Source organism: Mirounga angustirostris, unplaced genomic scaffold (assembly GCF_029215605.1).
Source record: "Mirounga angustirostris isolate CCGP_5_RB_7025 unplaced genomic scaffold, mMirAng1.0.hap1 SCAF_1, whole genome shotgun sequence".
Taxonomy (NCBI): Eukaryota; Metazoa; Chordata; class Mammalia; order Carnivora; family Phocidae; genus Mirounga; species Mirounga angustirostris.
The window spans coordinates 118,932,729-118,953,835 of record NW_026991709.1 but is presented as its reverse complement, the minus strand read 5'-3'; the positions used below and the strand labels follow the sequence as shown (position 1 = coordinate 118,953,835).

Here is a 21,107-nt window from a genome sequence, read left to right as displayed (position 1 = left end):
GAAAGTCGGCTTGTGGTGGGGAGCCTAATTCCCAGAAGGATTTGGGGATCTCGAGAAGGCTGGGGTTTTCCCTCGTGGGGTTTCAGGGCTGCTCAGAGCCACGACTTGGCGCCGCACTTGGCTAGCGCCTGGGCTTTTATGGGGCAAAGAGCAGGAAAGCCAGGACTTGGGTTCGCGCCTGGGCGGCCCGGGTTCGGGGCGGCTGAGGGTGGGGGTGGGGTGGGGGCGGGGGGCGGAGGCGACTGCAGGGACCCGGGTGGGGCGGGGGCGGGACAGGGGCGGGGCCGGGCGAGCCAGGCTGCGGCCCGGGGGCGGGGCCAGGCGCGCCGCTCTCCCCAGCCTAGGCCGCCGCTGGGCTCCGCCTCGCCGGCTACGCAGGCGGCGGGGCTGCGGCACGGGCCGGGCGGCACCATGGCGGCGGCGGCGCCTGCTGCTGCGGCGGCTTCTTCCGAGGCGCCGGTGGCGTCTGCGACGGCTGAGCCCGGGGCCGGGGCCGAGGACAGTCGAGAGGTCCGAGTGCTGCAGAGCCTGCGGGGCAAGATCTGTAAGCGTGGGCCGGGTTGGGGACCCACCCGGCGGCCGACGGGGGCCGCCGCGGGGCTGAGGGGGCGGCGGGCGCGCGGTGGTGGTGGCGCCGAGCCGTGCTGGGATCGCGGGGCGGAGAGGGGACCTGGGCAGACGGGGCCCGGGGCCCGTGCCGGGGCCGGGCGAGGCGCGCGGGGGGTCCGGCACGGGTGAGACTGGAAGGGGGGTGTGTTGGGGGAGGCGTCGCCTCGACGGGGCGGCGTGGGCTGGGGCTGCCCTTGTCCGGAGAGAGTGGAGAGCCGGGAATTTGCGTGGAGGGGGGCGCCCGGAGCAGCGCCTGCCTGAGGGGCTCGGCTTTGGGGCGCGGCCTGGACGTGGGGACGCCCAGCCGGGGGGGCGGGGGCCGGGGGCGTGAGGAGTTTCCGGCCGCCCTGGGACGCAGGCCTCCGGGCGGTGCGGGCGCCGGGGAGCGGCCCCGAGGTGGGAGCCGAGCGGTAATTACGGGAGGCGCGGCCCGAGGAGGAGGAGGAGGGCGGGGAAGTGGGGCTGGCCCGAGGGGAGGGGGCTGCCTGCTTCCTGGGCTCACGAGCCTGTTCGAGGTTGAAAAAGGCGCCCTGAGCTGGAGGAAACAGGCCGCCCTGGGACTCTGGTGATCGCCGCTCGGGGTGTTCGCGAGTGAGCGCGCCGGGAGGGGCTCGGGCGCCGACACCTGTACTTGCCCCACCTCGCTGCGGCGGGGACTTGGATCGAGAGACAGTGTGACTGACAGGGACTTAAGACAGGATGTAGTGGCTTCCTGTGAGCAGGTCTCAAAACACAGTCATCCAGCCCGCCCTTAACCCACTTAATTCCTTTCCTTCTCATGCATTTAATTGTTACTTTTGTGAGCGAGCCATATTAGTTGACTTAATACAAAATTTTTGCTCAGAAGCTCTGAGCGTTACAGTAGACCATTTGAATTCAGTCATTTGGACATTTGTTTTTAAAAAGTGACTCTGGGCGTCAGAGTTACAATTTTTTCACAGTAGTTTATTCAGAGGAAACGCCCTTTTTTTTTTTTTTTTTGCTATTTGTAAGATATATCAATAAAACGTATTTTTGCTTTTGTAAAAAATCATCCTTATTTTCTTTATTCATTATTCTCAGAATGGAAATGTGCTTCATCTTTCAGGTAAATAACCCTTAGTAAGAGGAGTATTTTTTACTTTGTAAGAAGAAAATCTAATTGCAATAAAATGGCTAACAATGATCTTTGTTGCACAGGATGTAAAATTTTTCTCTTCCTGAATAGTGATATTATTAATTGAGCTTGGATTCTCCCCCTTTCCTCTTTTCAAGTTGCTCCCCTCTTCAAGTACTGAGATTTTATTAAATCTCAGAGGCAGACATGTTAAATTTTCTCATCTTTTTGTTCCCAGAAGTAGTCCTAGGCAACTTAAGATCGTGAGTACAGTTCTCAAAACCTGGAAAATGATATCAGAGAAATAGATCTTGTCTATATCTAAGTTCCCAGTATTAAAATTACTTTCTGGGGCGCCTGGGGGGGCTCAAGTCGGTTGAGCGTCTGCCTTCGGCTTGGGTCATGATCCCAGTGTCCTTGAATCGAGCCCCACGTCGGGCTCCCTCCTCAGCGGGAAGCCTGCTTCTCCCTCTCCCCCTGCTTGTGTTCCTGCCCTCGCTCTCTTTCTCTGTCAAATAAATAAAATCTTAAAAAAATAGAATAAAATAAAATTACTTTCTAGGGTATAAAATCTTTTCAAATTTCAGATTAAGTCTTATATTTAATATTTACATATATCTAATTTAACATTTGGGAAAGCTATAAATGGGCCAGAGTTCCCCACCTTGGTCTAATTTTCCAAATTTTACCACTTTTACATTTTAGTGTCATTTGATGCTAGGCACTGTTCAGTGGAGCCTCACTGATTTATAGAGCTGCAGGTTATACCATGGAACTACACACACACATCTTGGAATTGAGAGTTAGGGATAGGCTGTTTCCAGAAGGACTTAGCTGCCCTGCACCTTCACCTGCTCCATAGCAAAGATATCACAAAAAGAGATATCACTGTGAGTGAAACTCATATCTTCAAAATACAAAAACACAACTTTGTTTCTGTGCCTTAGAACAAACCCACTACCCAGATTTGGAGATTGATCGTCCAGTTGCTGGGAATGATATTACCACTTTAACCATAGTTGGGGTATCGTATTTGTTATTTCAGTCAGTTTCTTGCTTTTGGAATTGCTCGGTTTATAGTTCAGGTCACTTATCTGCTTTTTAGAAAAAATGTACTAGGATACTTCTATATGAAGCTTCTCTGCACCTCCCTGTCCATTTCTTTGCCCTTCTTTTTAGCTGGTATAATCCAGAGTTGGTTGACCTTCAGAACCCTGTGAAGAGATGCTGTTTTCTGTTTCCCTGAAACTGACATGTGGGTTTTTACAGGGTGGGGGCTGGAGGGCTGGAGGAGTCATTAGCAGGTGCTGAAGTCACAGAAATGGGATGGTGGTGATTCTGACAATGAAGATACTAAGCAGCTTGAGGGTGTGGGTAACCATGTCAGCTTTCCTTTTCATCATACTGGGAGACCTCAGAGGAAAGCCTGATAGTACCCATTAGACTGGATATGTGCTGGCAGATTTCAGACTGCTGTTTCAGAGTGTCTAATCTGGAGAGTTAGAGCTCCATAGGGCTCAGAGTGAGCCTCAAAGGAGTATCTTTTTTCCTAGACCTGGATAGGACCCTTCAACTCCAAATGCTACCAGCAAAAAGTGAGGATAGATTAGATTTACATATCTTTAAAGTTCTAGAGATAATAGTCTACAGCCTTCTTTAGGGGTTTCATTCCAGTGTTTGTTAATTTTTCTCATATCCTTCACAAGGTGAAATAACCAGATTGACAGATTGGAAACGCATTTTGTGGTCAGTTTCAATCAATTAACATTAGCAAATCCAGTGTTGCTGATAATATTTTGTCTTCTATCCTGATCCTCAATTCCCTGAGGTCGTTTTAGTGCCCTAGGAAACCATGGCCACAAATAGTCAGCTTCCCTAATATTCAAGAGCCAGGCATGGTTATTGAAGTCCTAGAGTTGTCATGTGAACCCTTGATAAAGGAAATTAAGATACTACAGACTCCATCCTTTGGTGTGAACTGCCATGCAGTGAGTGGCAGGTATGCTTAGTACCTGAAGCACTTTTGCATTGCCCCCCCCCCCCCCCCATATACAAGCTAAAGAGAGGGGTTGGAGCTTTCTTCTTTGTACTTTCCAAGCTTCATGCTGTTATTTTATGTCTTTTTGGTTACCGCTTTTTGTTAAGTTTGCTCTCATCTAATTAAATCAGCTTGTAATCAGAATGTAAGAATGTTGCTGAAAGAGTCCATGCCACCTTGTTCCTGGGTTTACCTGCTCAGGGGAGACCAGAATCTGAGGCTTGGTCTCCTCAGATTGGTAAGGGAGCCAAAACTGAGGATTTGTGTGAATATTGAGACGTGCAGTACAGTGTGAGATCTGTGGGATCATGATGTGTCCCAGAACTCACTTGGTCTCCTTGGTATCTCTAGACCGAATGATGTAGGGCTCTTTGGCAAAGTAGAATCTGTGGGGACTGGTGAAGTGCTTGAGTTTAGAGGCTTGGTCAGGTTAGTGACCTGGATTTGAATCTTCTCTTAATTTTTTGTACCTCTGTATTCTTTTTTTTTTTTTAATATTTTATTTATTTATTTTAGAGAGAGAGTGCCCATGTGCAGAAACCAAGAGTCGGATGCTTAACTGAGCCACCCAGGCGTCCCTGTGCCTCTGTATTCCTGTGTGTATAATGGTATAATAAAAGTACTTATCTCACAGGATTGATTTGAGAATTAAATAAATCTCCTTCTCCAGTCATTTCTCCCCTTCCCCCCCCAGAGCTCCATCAGACATGGACCATCTTTTGGGAAGGAATAAATAGGAGATAAAAATTAATCTTTATCTGATGTTCTTGTCAACACTTACCGGCATTTTCTGGTGTACAAAGCTGATTAAAATCAGGACGACTGTGTTCTGTTTCATACATTATTAGTTATTATTCATTTGATTTTACGCAGCTCACTTACCTTTTGAGCTTATCTTACTCATCTTTAAAATGGGAATGATGCTTCATCACTAGCCATTTTGTACATGTTGTTCCCTCTGCCTGGAAGTGTCTTTCTCCTTTCCTCCACCCCATACTTACATCAGGGAACTCCTACACATCCTTCAAAAGTCTGCTGCATGTGATCTCCTGACCAAAGCCTTCTTTGGGGCAGGGCACCACCACCCCCATCCCTGGAGAGAAGGTGTTAGGCCCTTGTACTGCTGGGGAGTTGTAATTCCTTGTCCTTATTCTAGCACATTTTAGAGAAAGTGTTTATTTTCCCCATTAGACTGCAAGCTCTTCCAGGGTAGAATTCTTTTTTTTTTTTTTTTTTCCTTTTAACTATCCCATTGTCAGCATAATGCCTGGGACATAATAGCCCTTTAGAAAATGCCCTACTTCTCCCTATGTTATCCTGAGGAGGATTTGAAATACTAGATGTGAAACTGTTTTGTAAATTTTACAGATAAACTAGAAGATGATAGTATTGTTGAAAGAAAACTACATGGGTCTGTGACAGGAAGTTCATCCCTTTCAAAATCACAGTGCCAATTGAGCTTATGTTTGAACTGATGCCAAAGTTGCCTCATTAGGAAAAGGATTAAATTTTTTGAATGCTGTGAGTGCTTATTATTAGGAGATTTGAATATTGTTACCTGACTGTACTCCATGAATATTGTTACTAATTGGTCCTGAGCCTGGAAAAGAAAAATCTCATAATCATACTTGATACAGTAAATGTTTTTATTTGTCATGGAAGGTTTGAATTTTTTGGTAGTAAGGTATAAATCAAGACATTTTATTGATCACGCAATAGAATTGAGAGGGAGAGATTAAAAGTTTATTCATGCTAAGAATTTATTATTATCAGATATTTGAAATTATATGAGTTATTTAATAAATTAATAGAGGGAAGATTGCTAAAAGGTTTGTTCATACTAAGAATTCATTATTGTTAAAAATTTGAAATGAGATGATGAGTTATTTAGGATGGAGGAAGAATTCATCTTTCAGATGGATAGAAATGAGAGAGAAGGGTTCTTTGTAAAAGTTCGCAGAGCAGTCTGCTAATCATTTGCTCTGAGGAAGACAGGAGGTAAACCTCAATGAGTTCATAGAGTTGTTTTGTTTTTTTTTAACTTAGAAGTCTTTGAATAGCTACTAATGGAGCTGAAATAAAACTATCGTTTTATCCTTTAATCTTAGATGCCAATCCTATTTCCTTTTTAATATGCTTTATGAAATTATTTGACAATAATATCAGATTACATGTTTTATTTACTAATAAAGTTCTCCTCTTTTAAGAGCTGCTAACAGTTTTGTTGTATAATCCTCAAGGTAAATTAGGACACTTCATGTATATTAAGAAATTTTTATGGCTTCTCTTTGGTTTTGTATGTTATTTCAGTCATCAAAAATCAGTAGCTAAAATAATATGCTTGATAACATTATACCAATGTACATGTAAACATCAGTGAACAATAATTGACAAATTTGTTATTGTGGACTTGATGCTAGGAATATCATTAATGACAGAATGACTTTAGGCAAATTCTTTACCTTTGCAGACTCCCTATTTTTTCACTTGTAAAATGAGAGGTTAAGATGTGGTCTTTAACATCCCTTCCAGCATTTAGTGTTAGTTGCTTTTTAAATTGAACCATTTGCTTTAAGACATTACATCAGATGCTTTTATTTTAAAGCCTAAATTTTTTTTCCTATGCCTATTTTGTATAAGATGCACTGCTTGAAATATTTTTCCAAGATTTATTAAAGAAGGTTATTTGAATCTTAAAAAAAATTTTCCTGTGACTATTAATTAATTAATTTATTCAACAGTACATAATATCTGAGTGTCTGCTAGGGCATTAGCTCCTTGGACTGTGAATTGAGCCTAGGCTGTGAATGGGATGAAAAAGCTCTTACTAGTAACCGACCCAGCCACTCAGGTGTCCCTTTTTAAGTACCTTTTAAAGTGGTTAGGATTAGTGATGAAACTGTGCTTATGACCTAGATGGAGATTGAGCCTGCTTGTTTACCTATTTGTGTCATGCTGTAACTCAGCTGTTTTAGTTCTGACTGCCTACCAATGTCACCTGTGAATTTAAAAAAATTCTGCTGCCCAGGCTGTACTCCAGACCTACTGAATCAGAATTTCTGGGGTAATACTTGGACATCTCTCTGGGCGCCTGGGTGGCTCAGTCGTTGGGCGCCTGCCTTCAGCTCAGGTCATGATCCTGGCGTTCTGGGATCGAGCCCCGCATCGGGCTCCCCGCTCAGCGGGAAGCCTGCCTCTCCCCCCTCCACTCCCCCTGCCTGTGCTCCTCTCTCGCTGTGTCTCTCTCTGTCAAATAAAAAAATAAAATCTTTAAAAAAAAAAAATACTTGGACATCTCTGGGTTTGAAACATTCCATAGGGAGTGATAATGGACACTTAGGATGGAGAACCTCTGCTTTTGCCAGTTGAACAGACGAGCCACAAACTACCCAAGTGTTAGCATCCTGCTGTGTATGACCATTTATTTTTCTATTTTTATTTATTTATTTATTTACTTACTTATTCATTCATTCATTCATGAGAGAGACAGAGTGTGCATGAGCATTGTGGGGGGAAGGGTGGGGGTAGAGAGAGAGGGAGAGAGAGAACCTTAAGCAGGCTCCACGCCGGGCTCAATCTCAACAACCCTGAGATCATGACCTGGGCTGAAATCAAGAGTCAGACGCTTAACCAACCTAGCCACCCAGGAGCCACTGTGTGTGACCATTGTAGAAAGTGTGGTGTGATCACAGGGAGGTTTTAATTTATTTGATTTTTTTTTTAAGATTGATTTATTTGTTTGATTAGGTAATACAAATACCTGGTACAAAACTGAAAAGGTACAAAAGAGTATACATTTAAAAGTAAATTTTCTTATTTCTTTTGCCTCTAGCCATTCCCTCTCCACAAGCAAGCATTACCAGTTTCTTGTGTATGCTTTACAGAGGTTATTTAAGCATTTACAAACATAAATGTATGAGTATTAATTTCGCTTTCTCACCAACATACAAACTATAGCAAAATATATACGTTGTTTGCATCTTGTTTTTTTTACACTTAGCAATAATAGCATGAAGATCTGTGGTTCCAGATGTATGGGGAGCTGCCTCTTTTTTTTTTTTTTAACAGTTGCTTAATATTGCATCATCTGGATATACCACAGTTTATTTAACCAGTCCCCTATTGATGGACATATAGGTTGTTTGCAGTTTTTGCTATTACAAACTACAATAAATAACCTTGTTGTTATGTCATTTTTGATATGAGTGCATGTGTCTATCTGTAGGATAAATTCCTAGATGTTAAATTGATGAATTGGTATGTGCATTTTTATTTTGGAAAGACAGTGAGTGCCAAATTGCTTTCCACAGAAACTATAGCAATTTTTGCTCCCACTAGCAATGATTGAATGCCTGTTTCTTTGCTCACAGTGTATATTTTAAAACTTCTTAATCTTTACTGGTCTGATGGAAAGGAACATCTGATTTGTAGTTTTAATTTGCACTTCTTCTAAATGAGTTGAGGATCTCTTCATATTTTTTTTTTTTTAAGATTTTATTTATTTATTTGAGAGAGAGAATGAGAGAGAGAGAGAGCATGAGAGGGGGGAGGGTCAGAGGGAGAAGCAGACTCCCTGCTGAGCAGGGAGCCCGATGCGGGACTCGATCCTGGGACTCCAGGATCATGACCTGAGCTGAAGGCAGTCGCTTAACCAACTGAGCCACCCAGGCGCCCGGGATCTCTTCATATTTTTAAGAGGCATTTTTATTTCCAGTTTTTGGTGAACTTGTTTGTTTGTCCTTTTTTCCTATTGGATTATCAGTCTTCTTACTGATTTGTGGGAATGCTTTATGCAGTAAGGAAGCTAGCTATTTTTTTAGTGGAAAGATGTTTAAAAATTTAGATGGCTTTGGCTGATGCCTGCATTTATTCTTGAGAAGTTGATTGTGAGATCCAGTGAGGACAGTTTGTTGGTTTCGTCTGCTTATATAATTTCTGATGTTAGAAGAGAGATGGAAAAAGAACTTTTTGAGGAAAGATAAGTGAGGATTTATAAACAGGAGTTAAGAGACAAATAGATTGTAAGAGGATATTTACAGTAAATCCTATTGACAAAAAGAAAACACTTGTATAACACTTATTCTGTGTCAGGTATTGTTTTAAAGCCCTTTAGGCATATTAAATTATTTATTTGAGAGAGTAAGAGTGAGAGAGAGAGCGAGCGAGCACAAGCTGGGGAGAGAGGGAGAAGGTGAGGGAGAAGCAGACTCCCCGCTGAGCAGGGAGCCTGATGTGGGGCTGGGATCATGACCTGAGCTGAAGGCAGATGCTTAACCAACTGAGCCACCCAGGTGCACCAGCACATTAAATAATTTAATCCTCATGGTAACCCTATAACATTTATTATCCACATTTTACAGGTGAAATTGAGGTACAGGATAGCTAAACTAAGTAACTTGACGAAGATCAGATAGCTAGTGAGCGGTGGAGCTGTCATTCAAACTGGGCCAACTGGCTCTAGAGTCCATCCTGTTGCTCCTAACCTATATGTCATACTACCTCTGTACTTGTTAGTGTCCAGAATATATAAAAACTTCATACAGATTTTAAAAAGGAAAAGGGCATTAGAAAAATAAGATATGAGTAGACATTTCACAGAAAGAGATAAAAAAGGCCAGTAAACATAAGAAAATACTGGTAAGATTTAATAAAAATTAATCAGAGGAATGAAATTTTTTTTTTTAAAGATTTTATTTATTTTTTAGAGAGCGAGCGAGCGAGAAACAGCATGAGAGGGGAGAGGGTCAGAGGGAGAAGCAGGCTCCCCGCTGAGCCGGGAGCCCGATGTGGGACTCGACCCCAGGACCCTGGGATCATGACCTGAGCCGAAGGCAGATGCTTAACCATTTGAGCCACCCAGGCGCCCAGGAATGAAAATTTTTTTTTTTTTAAGATTTTTAATTTATTTTTATTTGAGAGAGAGAGAATGAGAGAGAGGGAGTACATGAGAGGGGGGAGGGTCAGAGGGAGAAGCAGACTCCCTGCTGAGCAGGGAGCCCGATGCGGGACTCGATCCAGGGACTCCAGGATCATGACCTGAGCCGAAGGCAGTCGCTTAACCGACTGAGCCACCCAGGCGCCCCAGGAATGAAAATTTTTGAAAGCTATCCATTTGTGAAAAAAGAAGAGCTTGTTAATTTCAGTATTTGGTGGGGATTTAGGGAAATAGGTAACTTTTCTCTCTCTTGTTGTGAACCTAAATGGGTAAAGCAATGTTGGAGTGCATTTTGGCAAGATCTGTTAAAAATCTAAATGTATATTCCCTGTGCATTTCTACCCTACAGAAACACTTGGACATTTGCAAAAGAGGCATATATAAAGGTGTTGAATGTTGCCTTATTGGTGAAAGAAACAGACAACTTAAGTGTGCATTGTAGGACAAATGGCTAAATAATATGTTAATATAAATATTCCATAGCAGCTAACAAGGATGAGGTGTGTCCAGAGTATGAAAGGAAAGAACTTAAAGACATATTGTTGAGTTAACGGAGCAAGTTGTTAGAATGGTATGTGTTTTGTCTTTTCTACGTATATGTGGGAAGACGCACAGAAAGAGGTTTGAAAGGAGCCTGAGTGGTGGACAAAGTGAATTAGCCTTGTTTATAATGGTTTAATTTTCTATAGAGTATGTATGTATTAGCTGTGTTATGAAATATGACTTTATATAAAAGGATTTGATAAAATTTTAGTCCAAGCTCTCTTGCTCTACTGTTGAAGACTATTGTATCTACAAAAGTAAGGGTAGCCAAATGTTAGGCTTGGTAACATTTTAAATGACCCCGAAAGTAAAGTCAACTTTTCTGTCAAGTTTTTTGGTAACCTTTTATTTTTATAGAATTTCAACAAAAATTTGTAGGAGCAATATAGTGAAATCCCATATACTTTGCCTGTTTTTACCAGTTGTGTTAAAAAAGTTGACTTTTTAAAAAATTCAGTGTTTTGTTTCAGAAGAATGAGGTAAAAAGAATAATTTTGGGGGCGCCTGGGTGGCTCAGTCGTTAAGCGTCTGCCTTCGGCTCAGGTCATGATCCCAGGGTCCTGGGATCGAGCCCCGCATCGGGCTCCCTGCTCCGCGGGAAGCCTGCTTCTCCCTCTCCCATTTCCCCTGCTTGTATTCCCTCTCTCGCTGTGTCTCTCTCTGTCAAATAAATAAAAAAAAAATTAAAAAAAAAAAAGAATAATTTTGATTCTTTAAAATCTTACATTTGTGTGAGTGGTGCCCAGAGAACCTCTTAGTTTTGAATTTGAACAATTTTATATAAAATTTTCTTATTGATAGGGGAACATGAACTAAATTTTTTGAATATATTCTTTTCCAGGTACTATGTTAGTATATTTTGCAAATTATTTCATTTAATCCAAATTCCTGAAAAAGATTGTATGCGAACAAAAAGGTTTTTTGCTCAGGGTTTAAAAAGGCAGAGCCAGGTTTTATAAGGTCTGTAAGTTACCTAAGTTGTTGTCTGTTTGTCTACCAATTTGCCTGTCAGATGGTATATTTGAAAGAACTGATGAGTATATTTCTGTTGTCAAGAAGTTGATAATTATCCCTAAATTGGTTATGGTCGAATGTAATGGATATTCAGTAACATTAGAATGTTGGGATGCTATAAAAATTTATCTTTAATACTATTTAGGGGATTTACAAAAAATGTTACTCTTCTGTTTGCCTGACTATGCTCATGTGCTTTTGTTTGTGCTTGTAAATGGTTCTCCTAGAATACATAACACGCATATACTTGTACATGCACATTTGTAGGTACGACTTATTTATATCTGGGTGCTACTTTTTTTTTTTTTTTTTAAGGGCTAGATCATAATGAGTCCCATTTTGCATTTGGGCCCCCAGGATGCTATTATCAGAAATAGCTACCATGTCCCATATGTGTCCTATCCATGTAGCCCTCAGTTTTGCCACCATCTCGCTTTTCATTTGCTTGCCATACTGGGTTCTGCTGGTCAGCTTAGGAGACTTGCTAAGCTTCATGTAGCTGTAGGAACCTTTGGCCTATCCTAGGAGAGATTCCTACCATATGTGCTTCAAAGTTTGGTTTGCTACTTGAGAAAGGGGCTGTAGGGAGCTTAGGAATCAGCACACATTCAAAAGTGAAACCTGAAGTGGGCAAGACAAACCACAGGAAGATCCTGCCCGCAACTTGGTGACGTATCTGTATAAGCCATGTACGCTTCCTGGCCATACCTTGCGAAACTTGCCTTTTTATGTACAGTAGTTTCCTAACTTCTTGTTCTGGACTAAACTTCAGTGAGAGGTGATTAATATGATAGCAATATAGATAACTGTATGATTTATGATAATTATCATGCATATGACTTGTGTAAAGCAAGAGGCTCCTAATTATATTCTGTAGACTTTTGCACTGAGGAGTTGCGTCTTACCTACTAGGACATTTTTGAGGAGCTGCCCTGGAGTTTATGCTTTAACCTTGATTTTATGCTTTCTCAAGAATTGTACTTACAGGGGCGCCTGGGTGGCTCAGTCGGTTGAGCGTCCAATTCTTGATTTCGGCTCAGGTCATGATCTCAGGGTCATGGGATCCAGCCCTGCATTGGGCTCCATGCTCAACAGGGAGTCGTCTTGGGATTCTCTCCCTCTTCCCTTCCACCCCACCTCTCTCTCTGTCTCTAAAATAAATAAAATAAATCTTAAAAAAAAAATTGTACTTACATATTGTTGATGTTTTATAGCCCCACAAAATAAGTTCTTTGCTCACTTCATCTAGGGTAACCCTCTAAACTCTGCTGGATTCCTGGAGCCCTTTGCCCACTGAAGTGCTTGTTTAGTGGTATTACCTTGCTTTTAGGCATATTGATGATTACACAGTGCTTTATTTTTACGATGAATTGGAGTTCAGTGCTAATGAAACTATTATTCCTGATTTCTTTAACCTTCCAGGTTCCATGTTAATATTATAGTGCCTGTTGTTAAGCAGAACCAGATTTCTGTTAGGGATTATGCGGTGTGTTGATTTTTTATGATTTATCAGTTGAATGAGATTATAGAATCTCAGGTTATATATTTTAAAGATAATTTATCATTTACTAGGAGTGCGAAAAATTGCTGACAATCTAGTTATCTGATCATGTTAATTTATGTATTGAAAAGCCCTACCCTACTGAGTAGGAGATATTCCAGCAGTCAGTCACCATTGCCTATTGGTATCATTCATTTCTCATCCTGTGCCTGAATAATATCACAAATGTCTAACTTTCCAGTGGTGCTTTCAAGGTGGCAGCTGAGGAGGGAAATAGCAACTTCATAACCTTTTTCTTCTCAGCAGTTTTTAGGCACCTCCCCCACTTTCGTTACCATACACCTAGGGCAATCTAACATACTTTGAAGAGGGTGAATAGGAGACTCCTGGGAAGGTCAGGTGTGATTATGGCAGTTCTTCTCATGTAAGATTTCTTTATCCTGTACAAAGTATTAGATATATAGAAATCAAATGAATTCTAAATTGTAATGTAGCATGTTGAAAGCATAGTTTTCTGCAACTTTTCTGGTAATCACCTAACCTCTCTGAGCCTCAGTTTCCTCTTCTATAAGTTGGGAATGATGATCTTTCTCATCTTTCAAAGGGGTTGTGAAAAGATTGGATGACTTAGTGTACTGCCTGGCACATGGTACTGTTAAGTATGGGCTGTAACATAAGCAGTAAAGTATATTTTCATAGTTTTGTTGATGAACAATTTATTTATGTGCACCTTTTATTGGAGAAATAAAAATTGAACTTTATAAGAAAATTTGAAAGACCTTACGACATGTTAACATATAGGATTGTGTTATTACGCATAATTAAATAGCATAACACATTTTAATTTTGTACTAAACTTGTCAACAGTGAGGCTGTATATATTTTTAAGTGTATATTTGATTCATTCTTCTTCACTGTGTTTTTGTTGTGAATATAAATGATAGTTTGCATATTTTTTTCATTTCCCCATCTCAAGTTCTAATCCTCTGTTCAGCTTGCTGTTCCCATCATTAGAACATCATATCCTGAGTCACTCAGGCCAAATTCTGTCTCTGTTGTATTTCTTCCAGTTTTCTTTTCCTCCCATTGCTCTCTCAGTACCTTAGTTTAGGCCCTATAACTGTCAGAGTAGTTTTCCTGAAGCATAGATCCAACCACACAGAAACTTTTAGTGACCCTCGTTGCCTACTGAAGAAAGTTAAAACTTTTTAGCTTGGCATTTCAGATTCGTTTGATTCCACCCTTTCTTTACAGTCTTACCTCTTCTTATTCCCCTTTCATCTCCCTTTATGCTTTAGCCAGTTTGTACTATTCACTGCATCCTTGGAGGTGCTCCTCTTATTCCCACCTTCAGAACTTGTTTGCATTGTGCCTTACTTCTGGAATGTTATCCCTCTACCCCCAGTTTCTGTATTTTGGAAAAAAAAAAAATCACTCGGAGGAAGTTATTATGAAGATCGTGAAGTAATGTATATGAAGGCCCTTAAAAAACATCTGCCATATATAACGTATATATTAATTTATTCAGTAAATGGTAACTATCATCATGATTCAGCTTTCCTCTCACCCCAAATAATCTTTATTTTAGGATCATCTCCTTCAGGACCCTGGTTTGTAATTTTTCTTAGGGGTTAATCCCACTGGGATCTGTGTTGGTTCTTAACTTTGTATCCTTTGAAATATACTTGAGCTTCAGGGTACCTTAGGATAATTTCAGAAAGGAATAGCTGTCTATTCCTCTCAGTACTGCCGTATTCAGAAAGACATTAAAAGTGAAAAGGAAAGACTAGGCTTTGGAATTTGATTTCTGTCAAATCACCTTACTAGCCATGTAACTGAATTTTTTTTGTTTTTGTTGTTTTAATTTATAAAAGGAAACAGTAATGCTTCTCAAGGTCATTGTACACATTAATTAAGATATTTGAGAAAATATTTAGCACTGTCTTGACTACTTGATAAATATTTGTCTTCTTTTCTCACTCATCCGAGTATTGTCCTCCTCTGGGACACACACAAACACACATACAAACCTACAAGTATAAATGCATGCACACACCACCCCCCAGCATACACATAAGCACATATGTGCAAATTTACATACATGTCTAGAAGCATATACACCAGAATCTCTACCCCCTAGCCTGTTATTTGGAATTCTAGTCCTATGTAAAATTTGTATGGTAGGATCTGCATACTATCTGGTGACCTTTGCATAGCACCATTGATCTTGTACACACAGAGTTGGCCATCTTTTTATTTTTGTTAATCCAAGTTATCTTATCAGTTTTGATTCCCAGTGGTGTTTATCTTCTTGGTTTAAATTGTTTACTTTTTGCCAATGACTGAAAGCACTGTTTTCACTAAAATATTTACTTGTCTCCCTTTTCCTTCAGGTATTTGTGCAGAAGTTACCTTCTCAGTGGAACCTTCTGGCCCGCATCTCCCCCCTCCCGCATTTATGTGATGATTCATTCCTGCCTAACACTTGACTGCTGATACATCATCTTATTTATTCTCTGTCCATTTGTGTTCGCTCAATGAGAACACAGTTTTGTCTATTTTTCTCACAGTTCTCTCTCTAGCATCTTAGTGTAGGTACTCAGTAAATATTTGAATGTGTGAATTTTGGGATTGGTTTGTTTTCGCTATGATATCTCTGTGTTAACACTGTAAAGATTCTTATATTTAGTCCTTTTGATAACTGTATGTAGGAGACTTTTTTAACCTTTGGTGCAGTTGACATAGATCAACTTATATCAACTGGAAAAAAGATACATGCAATTTTATAATTTGTGATGTGATATTAGAACTTCCTTCTTGTCCATGCTAAAATTCTACACACATACACACACTCATACTTAACTCAGTAGATATTTCATTATCTATTATAAGCTAAGCATGGTGCTAAGAATTGGTGCCTTCCCTTAAGAAGTTTGTAATTCATTGGAGAAATGTATAGCAGTCTCCTTTGCTGGTTCCTTCTCATCTCTACTAACTCAAAATGGCTGGAGAGCTTTAAGACTGTCTTTAAATCTCTTTTCTTTCTTATCCATATTTACTCTCCCTTTGATCTTATATAGTCTTGTGGTTCTATAAATATTATGTACTTGCTGATGATTCTCAAATTTTACTCCAGCCAATACTTCTTTGTCCTCTTGACATCTGCACTTGGATGTGTAATTGGCATCTCAGACTTAAGATGCCTAATACAAACTCTTGATCTCCCTCTCCCAGCAAGAGGCTCCTCCTTCTGGAAATGGCATCTCTGTTTATCCAGCTGCTTAGGCTGAACTCTAAGAACTCTTCCTTAACTCCTTTTTCTATCGTACCCACATCCAGAATATCAAAAATCCTGTTGGCTCCATCTTCAAAAATATGCCCAGTTGACCACTTCTCTCCATGCCAGGATTTTTCCCCTGATCTAAGTTCTCTCTAATCAAGATCACTACAGTTGAGAGACTGTGGACTCTGAGAAATAAACTGAGGGTTTTAGAGGGGAGGGGGGGATGGAGGGATGGGTTAGCCCGGTGAGGGGTTAGCCCGGTGATGGGTATTAAGGAGGGCACGTATTGAATGGAGCACTGGGTGTTATACTCAAACAATGAATCATGGAACACTACATCAAAAACTAATGATGTATGGTGACTAACATAACATAATAAAAAAAGAAAAGATCACTACAGTAGTCTTCTATCTACTTTCCTGCTTCCACCCTTTCCCTTCTCCAGTGATTCTTCTAAAATGAAAGTTAGATCATGACATTCTTCTGCTTAAAATCTCTCAACAGAAAAACCCAAGACTTTCCTATTTAACCTGCTTCCTTCCTCACCCCTACCTCATCTCTTACTGTTTCCTACCTCTTCCCACTTTGCTTATTGTTTTACAGCCATACTGACCTCCTTGTTATCCCTTCAGTGTGCCAAACTGTCCTTTCTAGTGCCTTTGCATGTTTTATTCTTTTTGCCTGTTCCTCTCTTTCCCCAGATACCTATCTGCATGGCTCATTCCCTCATTGACATCTTTCAGGTGTCTGCTCGAATATCTTAATAGAAAGGCCTTCCTTGATTCCCTGTATAAAATAACATTGCTCTCCTCCTTCTCTTTACGCTTTGGGTCTGGCACCCCCTAACTCTCTTACCCTACTTTGTTTTCTTCCAAGGCAATAAATATTACATACTTACTGAAGAGTTTATGATGTTTGTCTCCCCTGTCTAGATGGTACCAGGGTTCCATGTGGGCAGAGACCTACTTTTATTCATTGTTATATCCCCTGCATTTAAAAAAGTGCCTGGCATGTTGTAGGCACTTAATTTTATTTGTGAATGAAATGCCACAAGTGCAATACAATATGATCATTGTAGTCAAAGTACATGTAAGATGCAGTAGGAAACAGAGGAAGGAGTGACATGACTACCTAGGAGTTGAGGGAAGAATCTACAAACAAAGATGCCTTTAAGCAGAGCTTTTTGGAGAAAAAAACAGGTAAGAGCATTCCATACAATGAAAATAGCATTGCAGATGTACAGAGGCATGAAAGAACACAGTGTTCAAGGAACCGAAAGTATGGTACTGTTGGAGCATAACTTGTGGGGGTAAAGATTAAATAAGTAGATGAGGCCAAACATGTAGTAGACAGTACCAGACCATGAAGGGTCTTTAGATTTTTATACCGCAAGGTATGTAGTGTGGAATCATTGAAGACTTTTGAGAAAGGGGGATACATGTGTTTACATGTTAAAAAGGTAAGTGGCAACAATGTGAAGGATGGGGATCAAAGCTAAACTCAGCATTTTATTTAACATATATGTGATGTTGCAAGGTACATATGCAGAGGAGCAGTTACTTTCACGTGAATGGGCAAGAGGCTATTTCATTTTGTGGTTGGACAGAACCACTAATGTGTAGTGTGAAAGTTCAGTTCTTGGCATATTTGCAGTATATCTGTGAGGGAGAAGAAATGCCCGGTGGAGGATTAGTTTATCAGTTACAATTTCAACAAGAAACGGCGTTGTTACAGTATAAAAGATATTGTGCTTGAAGGCCAGCCTCCTTTCTTCGTAGAGGAACAATTGTTTCGTCAATAATATACCTCCTGATCTTGATTGATTGTTAAAGGAAATAGTGACAGTTATAAATATAACCAAATCCGTACTATTTGCTGTAGGGCCAATACAGCTACCTTTGTAGGACAAATACCTGCCTTTGCATATTGCAGGACCCTGGCATGCACAGAACTCTTAAAATGAGGGATAAGCTAGAAATATTTCCTTTTTTCATTCAGATGCAAGTAAACCCATTTCCATTATTTCAGTTGCCTTGCTCAAGTATCATATCTTAGCAGTATATTGACCGTCTTGAATACTTGAATCTTACTACTTTAGGGTCAAGATCCGATGTGTAAATTTAAGGATGAGCTGGAGGTATCCAAAATGGGTTACATGGTGTCTATATTGAGAATTTGGCACTCCCAAATTCACGAACGTGTTATTGAGCATATTTTACGTGTATTATTGAGCATATTTTAAAAAACACATCCAAATACTGCAGTAGGAAATGATGAAATGTTTTCAGAGGCAGATACAACAATATAGAGAATTAAGATCCATTTGTCTTCCATTTCCCAAGTCGAAGCATTCGCTTTTTGAGTGTGCTGTGCTATTCAACTCATTATCTAATGGAACAATAAAGGTAGTTTTCGGTGAGGTATTGCTTTATAACTTCTGAGTCCATGTTTGATCCAGATAGCCACATGTAGCTGAAAGATTTACCAAACTGATGACCAGTAATGTGAAATGGGATTTTCTAATTTGTTAGAAATAAAGGGTAAGAAAACAAACGAGTCAGGATTAGGTTACAGAATCAACTCTAGCTAGTTTAAGCAGAAAGAGATTTGGTGAAAGATTTTTAGGGGCGCCTGGGTGGATCAGTTGGTTAAGCGTCCGAATCTTGATCTCAGCTCAGATCTTGATCTCAGGTTTGTGAGTTCAAGCTCCATGTTGGGCAGCACACTGGGTGTGGAGCCTACTTTTTAAAAAGTTTTTTTTTTTTTTTTTAAGTGGTTTATAGAATTGTTAGAAATTCTGACTGAAGAAACAGACTCTAGTGTGAACTTTCATGAATGAAATTCTAAAGCCACATTGCAGCTGAGCTACCAAGGGAGTTACTTCCTCTTTTAGGATCAGAAAGGTACCTGCAGGAATTGGGAAGCTGTCAGTTTTAGCTGCTTGTCTGAGAACCTTGCCCCCTCTGTTGTGATCAGGAGCCTGCACTGTTAGGAACCAGCCATTAGCAAGCAGCCATCTTCATCAGTAAGCTGTTGTCACTGCTTCTGGCTCTAGAGCCAAGTCACACCTGCCACAGCCTGTATGATAGAATGGATGCCTTATGCCCTTCTTCCTGATACCCAGGAAACCTGTGACTGGACAGAAGGACTTCAGAAAACACGGCTGCACAAAACCTGTATATCTCCGTGACAGCATTTAATAGTTGCAGCAGCCTCAGTACAACCTCCCTTCTCTTCTGCTCTCCAAATTTCTAGCGAATGCATCTGATTGGTGGAATTTAAATCATATCCGCAGCCCTAACTGCAAGAAAGACCTGGGAATGTAGTTTTTAGCTTTCTAGTGTCTGCAGTACAGGAGGTCATATACCAAGGGATGTTGAAATGGATGACGACCACTCATCGACCATATCTACCACAGATACAGATCCTGATTCTCCTCAAGGCTAGCCATTATCAAATGGTCTATATAGATAAATTGAGAAAGATTACAAGTAATACTATCAAATAATATTGAGAAACTTTTAAGTATTTGTTTTCAGTATATTTTATTGTTTATAACGACATATTAAAAAAATATCGAAAATTTGTGCTCTACCTATGTGATGAATGTAGTGGTCTGTGGATGCCAGAAGTTTTCTTTACATTTAAAGTGTTGATAGGGGATGAAAAGTCGGAAAGATGGAATAACAAAAATGTTAGAATAGGTTATCTAAACTGAGGAAAGGTTGGTGTTATCAAATACTGAAGCATGGTCACGGGGCGCCTGGGTGGCTCAGTTGGTTAAGCGACTGCCTTCAGCTCAGGTCATGATCCTGGAGTCCCAGGATCGAGTCCCACATCGGGCTCCCTGCTCAGTGGGGAGTCTGCTTCTCCCTCTGACCCTCCTCCCTCTCATGCTCTCTGTCTCTCATTCTCTCTCTCTCAAATAAATAAATAAAAAATCTTAAAAAAAAAAAATACTGAAGCATGGTCAGATAAGGTGGGAACTGACAGCAGTCTTTGATTTGGTGGTACTTAATATTGTTAGCATTTTAGGGGCACCTGGATGACTCAGTCAGTTAAGCATCCAACTCTTGGTTTTGCCCCAGGTCATGACCTTGGGGTAGTGGGATCCAGCCCCACCTCAGGCTCCACGCTTAGCGCAGAGTCTGCTTGAGATTCTCTCTCCCTTTGCCCCTCTCCCTGTGTGCATGTACGCATGCTCTCTCTCAAATAAATAAAATACTAAAAAAAATATTAGTGTTCTTGAAGGTTCTAGTAAAGAACTAGAATCAGAGGCCCAATTGCAGGTTCAGGCTGTGAGTAGGAAGAAAAGGAGCAGAGTTTATAGAATAAGTTTTCAAGGAGCAGTAGTTGTATTTCCTTCCTTCCTTTAATTAGAGCATAGTGGAGGCCCTATACAAATACCACACACGAGACAAGTACAGCCTTTCAAAATTCCTCACTTTTGTCTCTGTGTAGCTTGATATAAAGTGTGTACTATTAAGATAATCTCTTTCTGCTTAGAGATATAATGGATGCAGCATTTTTTATTAGTTCTCTAACCGTTCATTATTTCACTTTCAATTATTTTTGTATAGAGTGGCAGTTAATTATTCTGATTTATGTTTTTTATAAAGTGCCAGTTAATTACTATAGTTTAAAGTATTGGTAGCTGACTTGATCGCATATTTGTATGATTAGTGAACTGGGCATTGATTAGATGAATTCACCTTCAGTGTAGTTTATTAAACATAGCTTAAAAAAAAACCATAGCTTAGTGACATATTCAATGAGTACAGATTATGATAACTGCTTTTATAGGAAATGTTGAGTGTGTTTCGTATATTACATAGACCTTACGTTTTTACTTATTCTAAGTAAATATCTGATAATGGCTAGTTCATTGGATTCTGCACACAAAATAATCCCTGTTATATCCCCCTTAAAAAGGTGGGTGGTAGAATAGGTATACATTTGTACAGTGTGGTTTTCTCACACTGCACTTATGTGAATGAAATGGGAACCTGTTCAAGGGCAGTGATTTAGTGTTCCAAATTCCTTCATTAGATATTAATTCTTAATTTGCTTACATTCTAGGCACCTTAT

At 40.4% G+C, this 21,107-nt stretch overlaps 1 protein-coding gene across 2 annotated transcripts in view; it reads left to right on the top strand.

Annotated features, from left to right (window-relative positions):
* The first annotated feature begins 363 nt into the window (after nucleotides 1-363).
* Nucleotides 364-21,107, top strand: part of RASA2 (RAS p21 protein activator 2) — a 125,499-nt gene continuing 104,755 nt past the window's right edge. Inside the window, exon 1 of one of the 2 annotated variants that reach the window (XM_045903651.3) lies at nucleotides 364-544. In XM_045903651.3, coding sequence (XP_045759607.1) covers nucleotides 412-544 — 133 coding nt within the window. In that variant the 5' untranslated portion in view covers nucleotides 364-411. The remainder of the gene's footprint in view (nucleotides 545-21,107) is intronic. The other variant, XM_045903652.3, reaches the window with a different exon arrangement.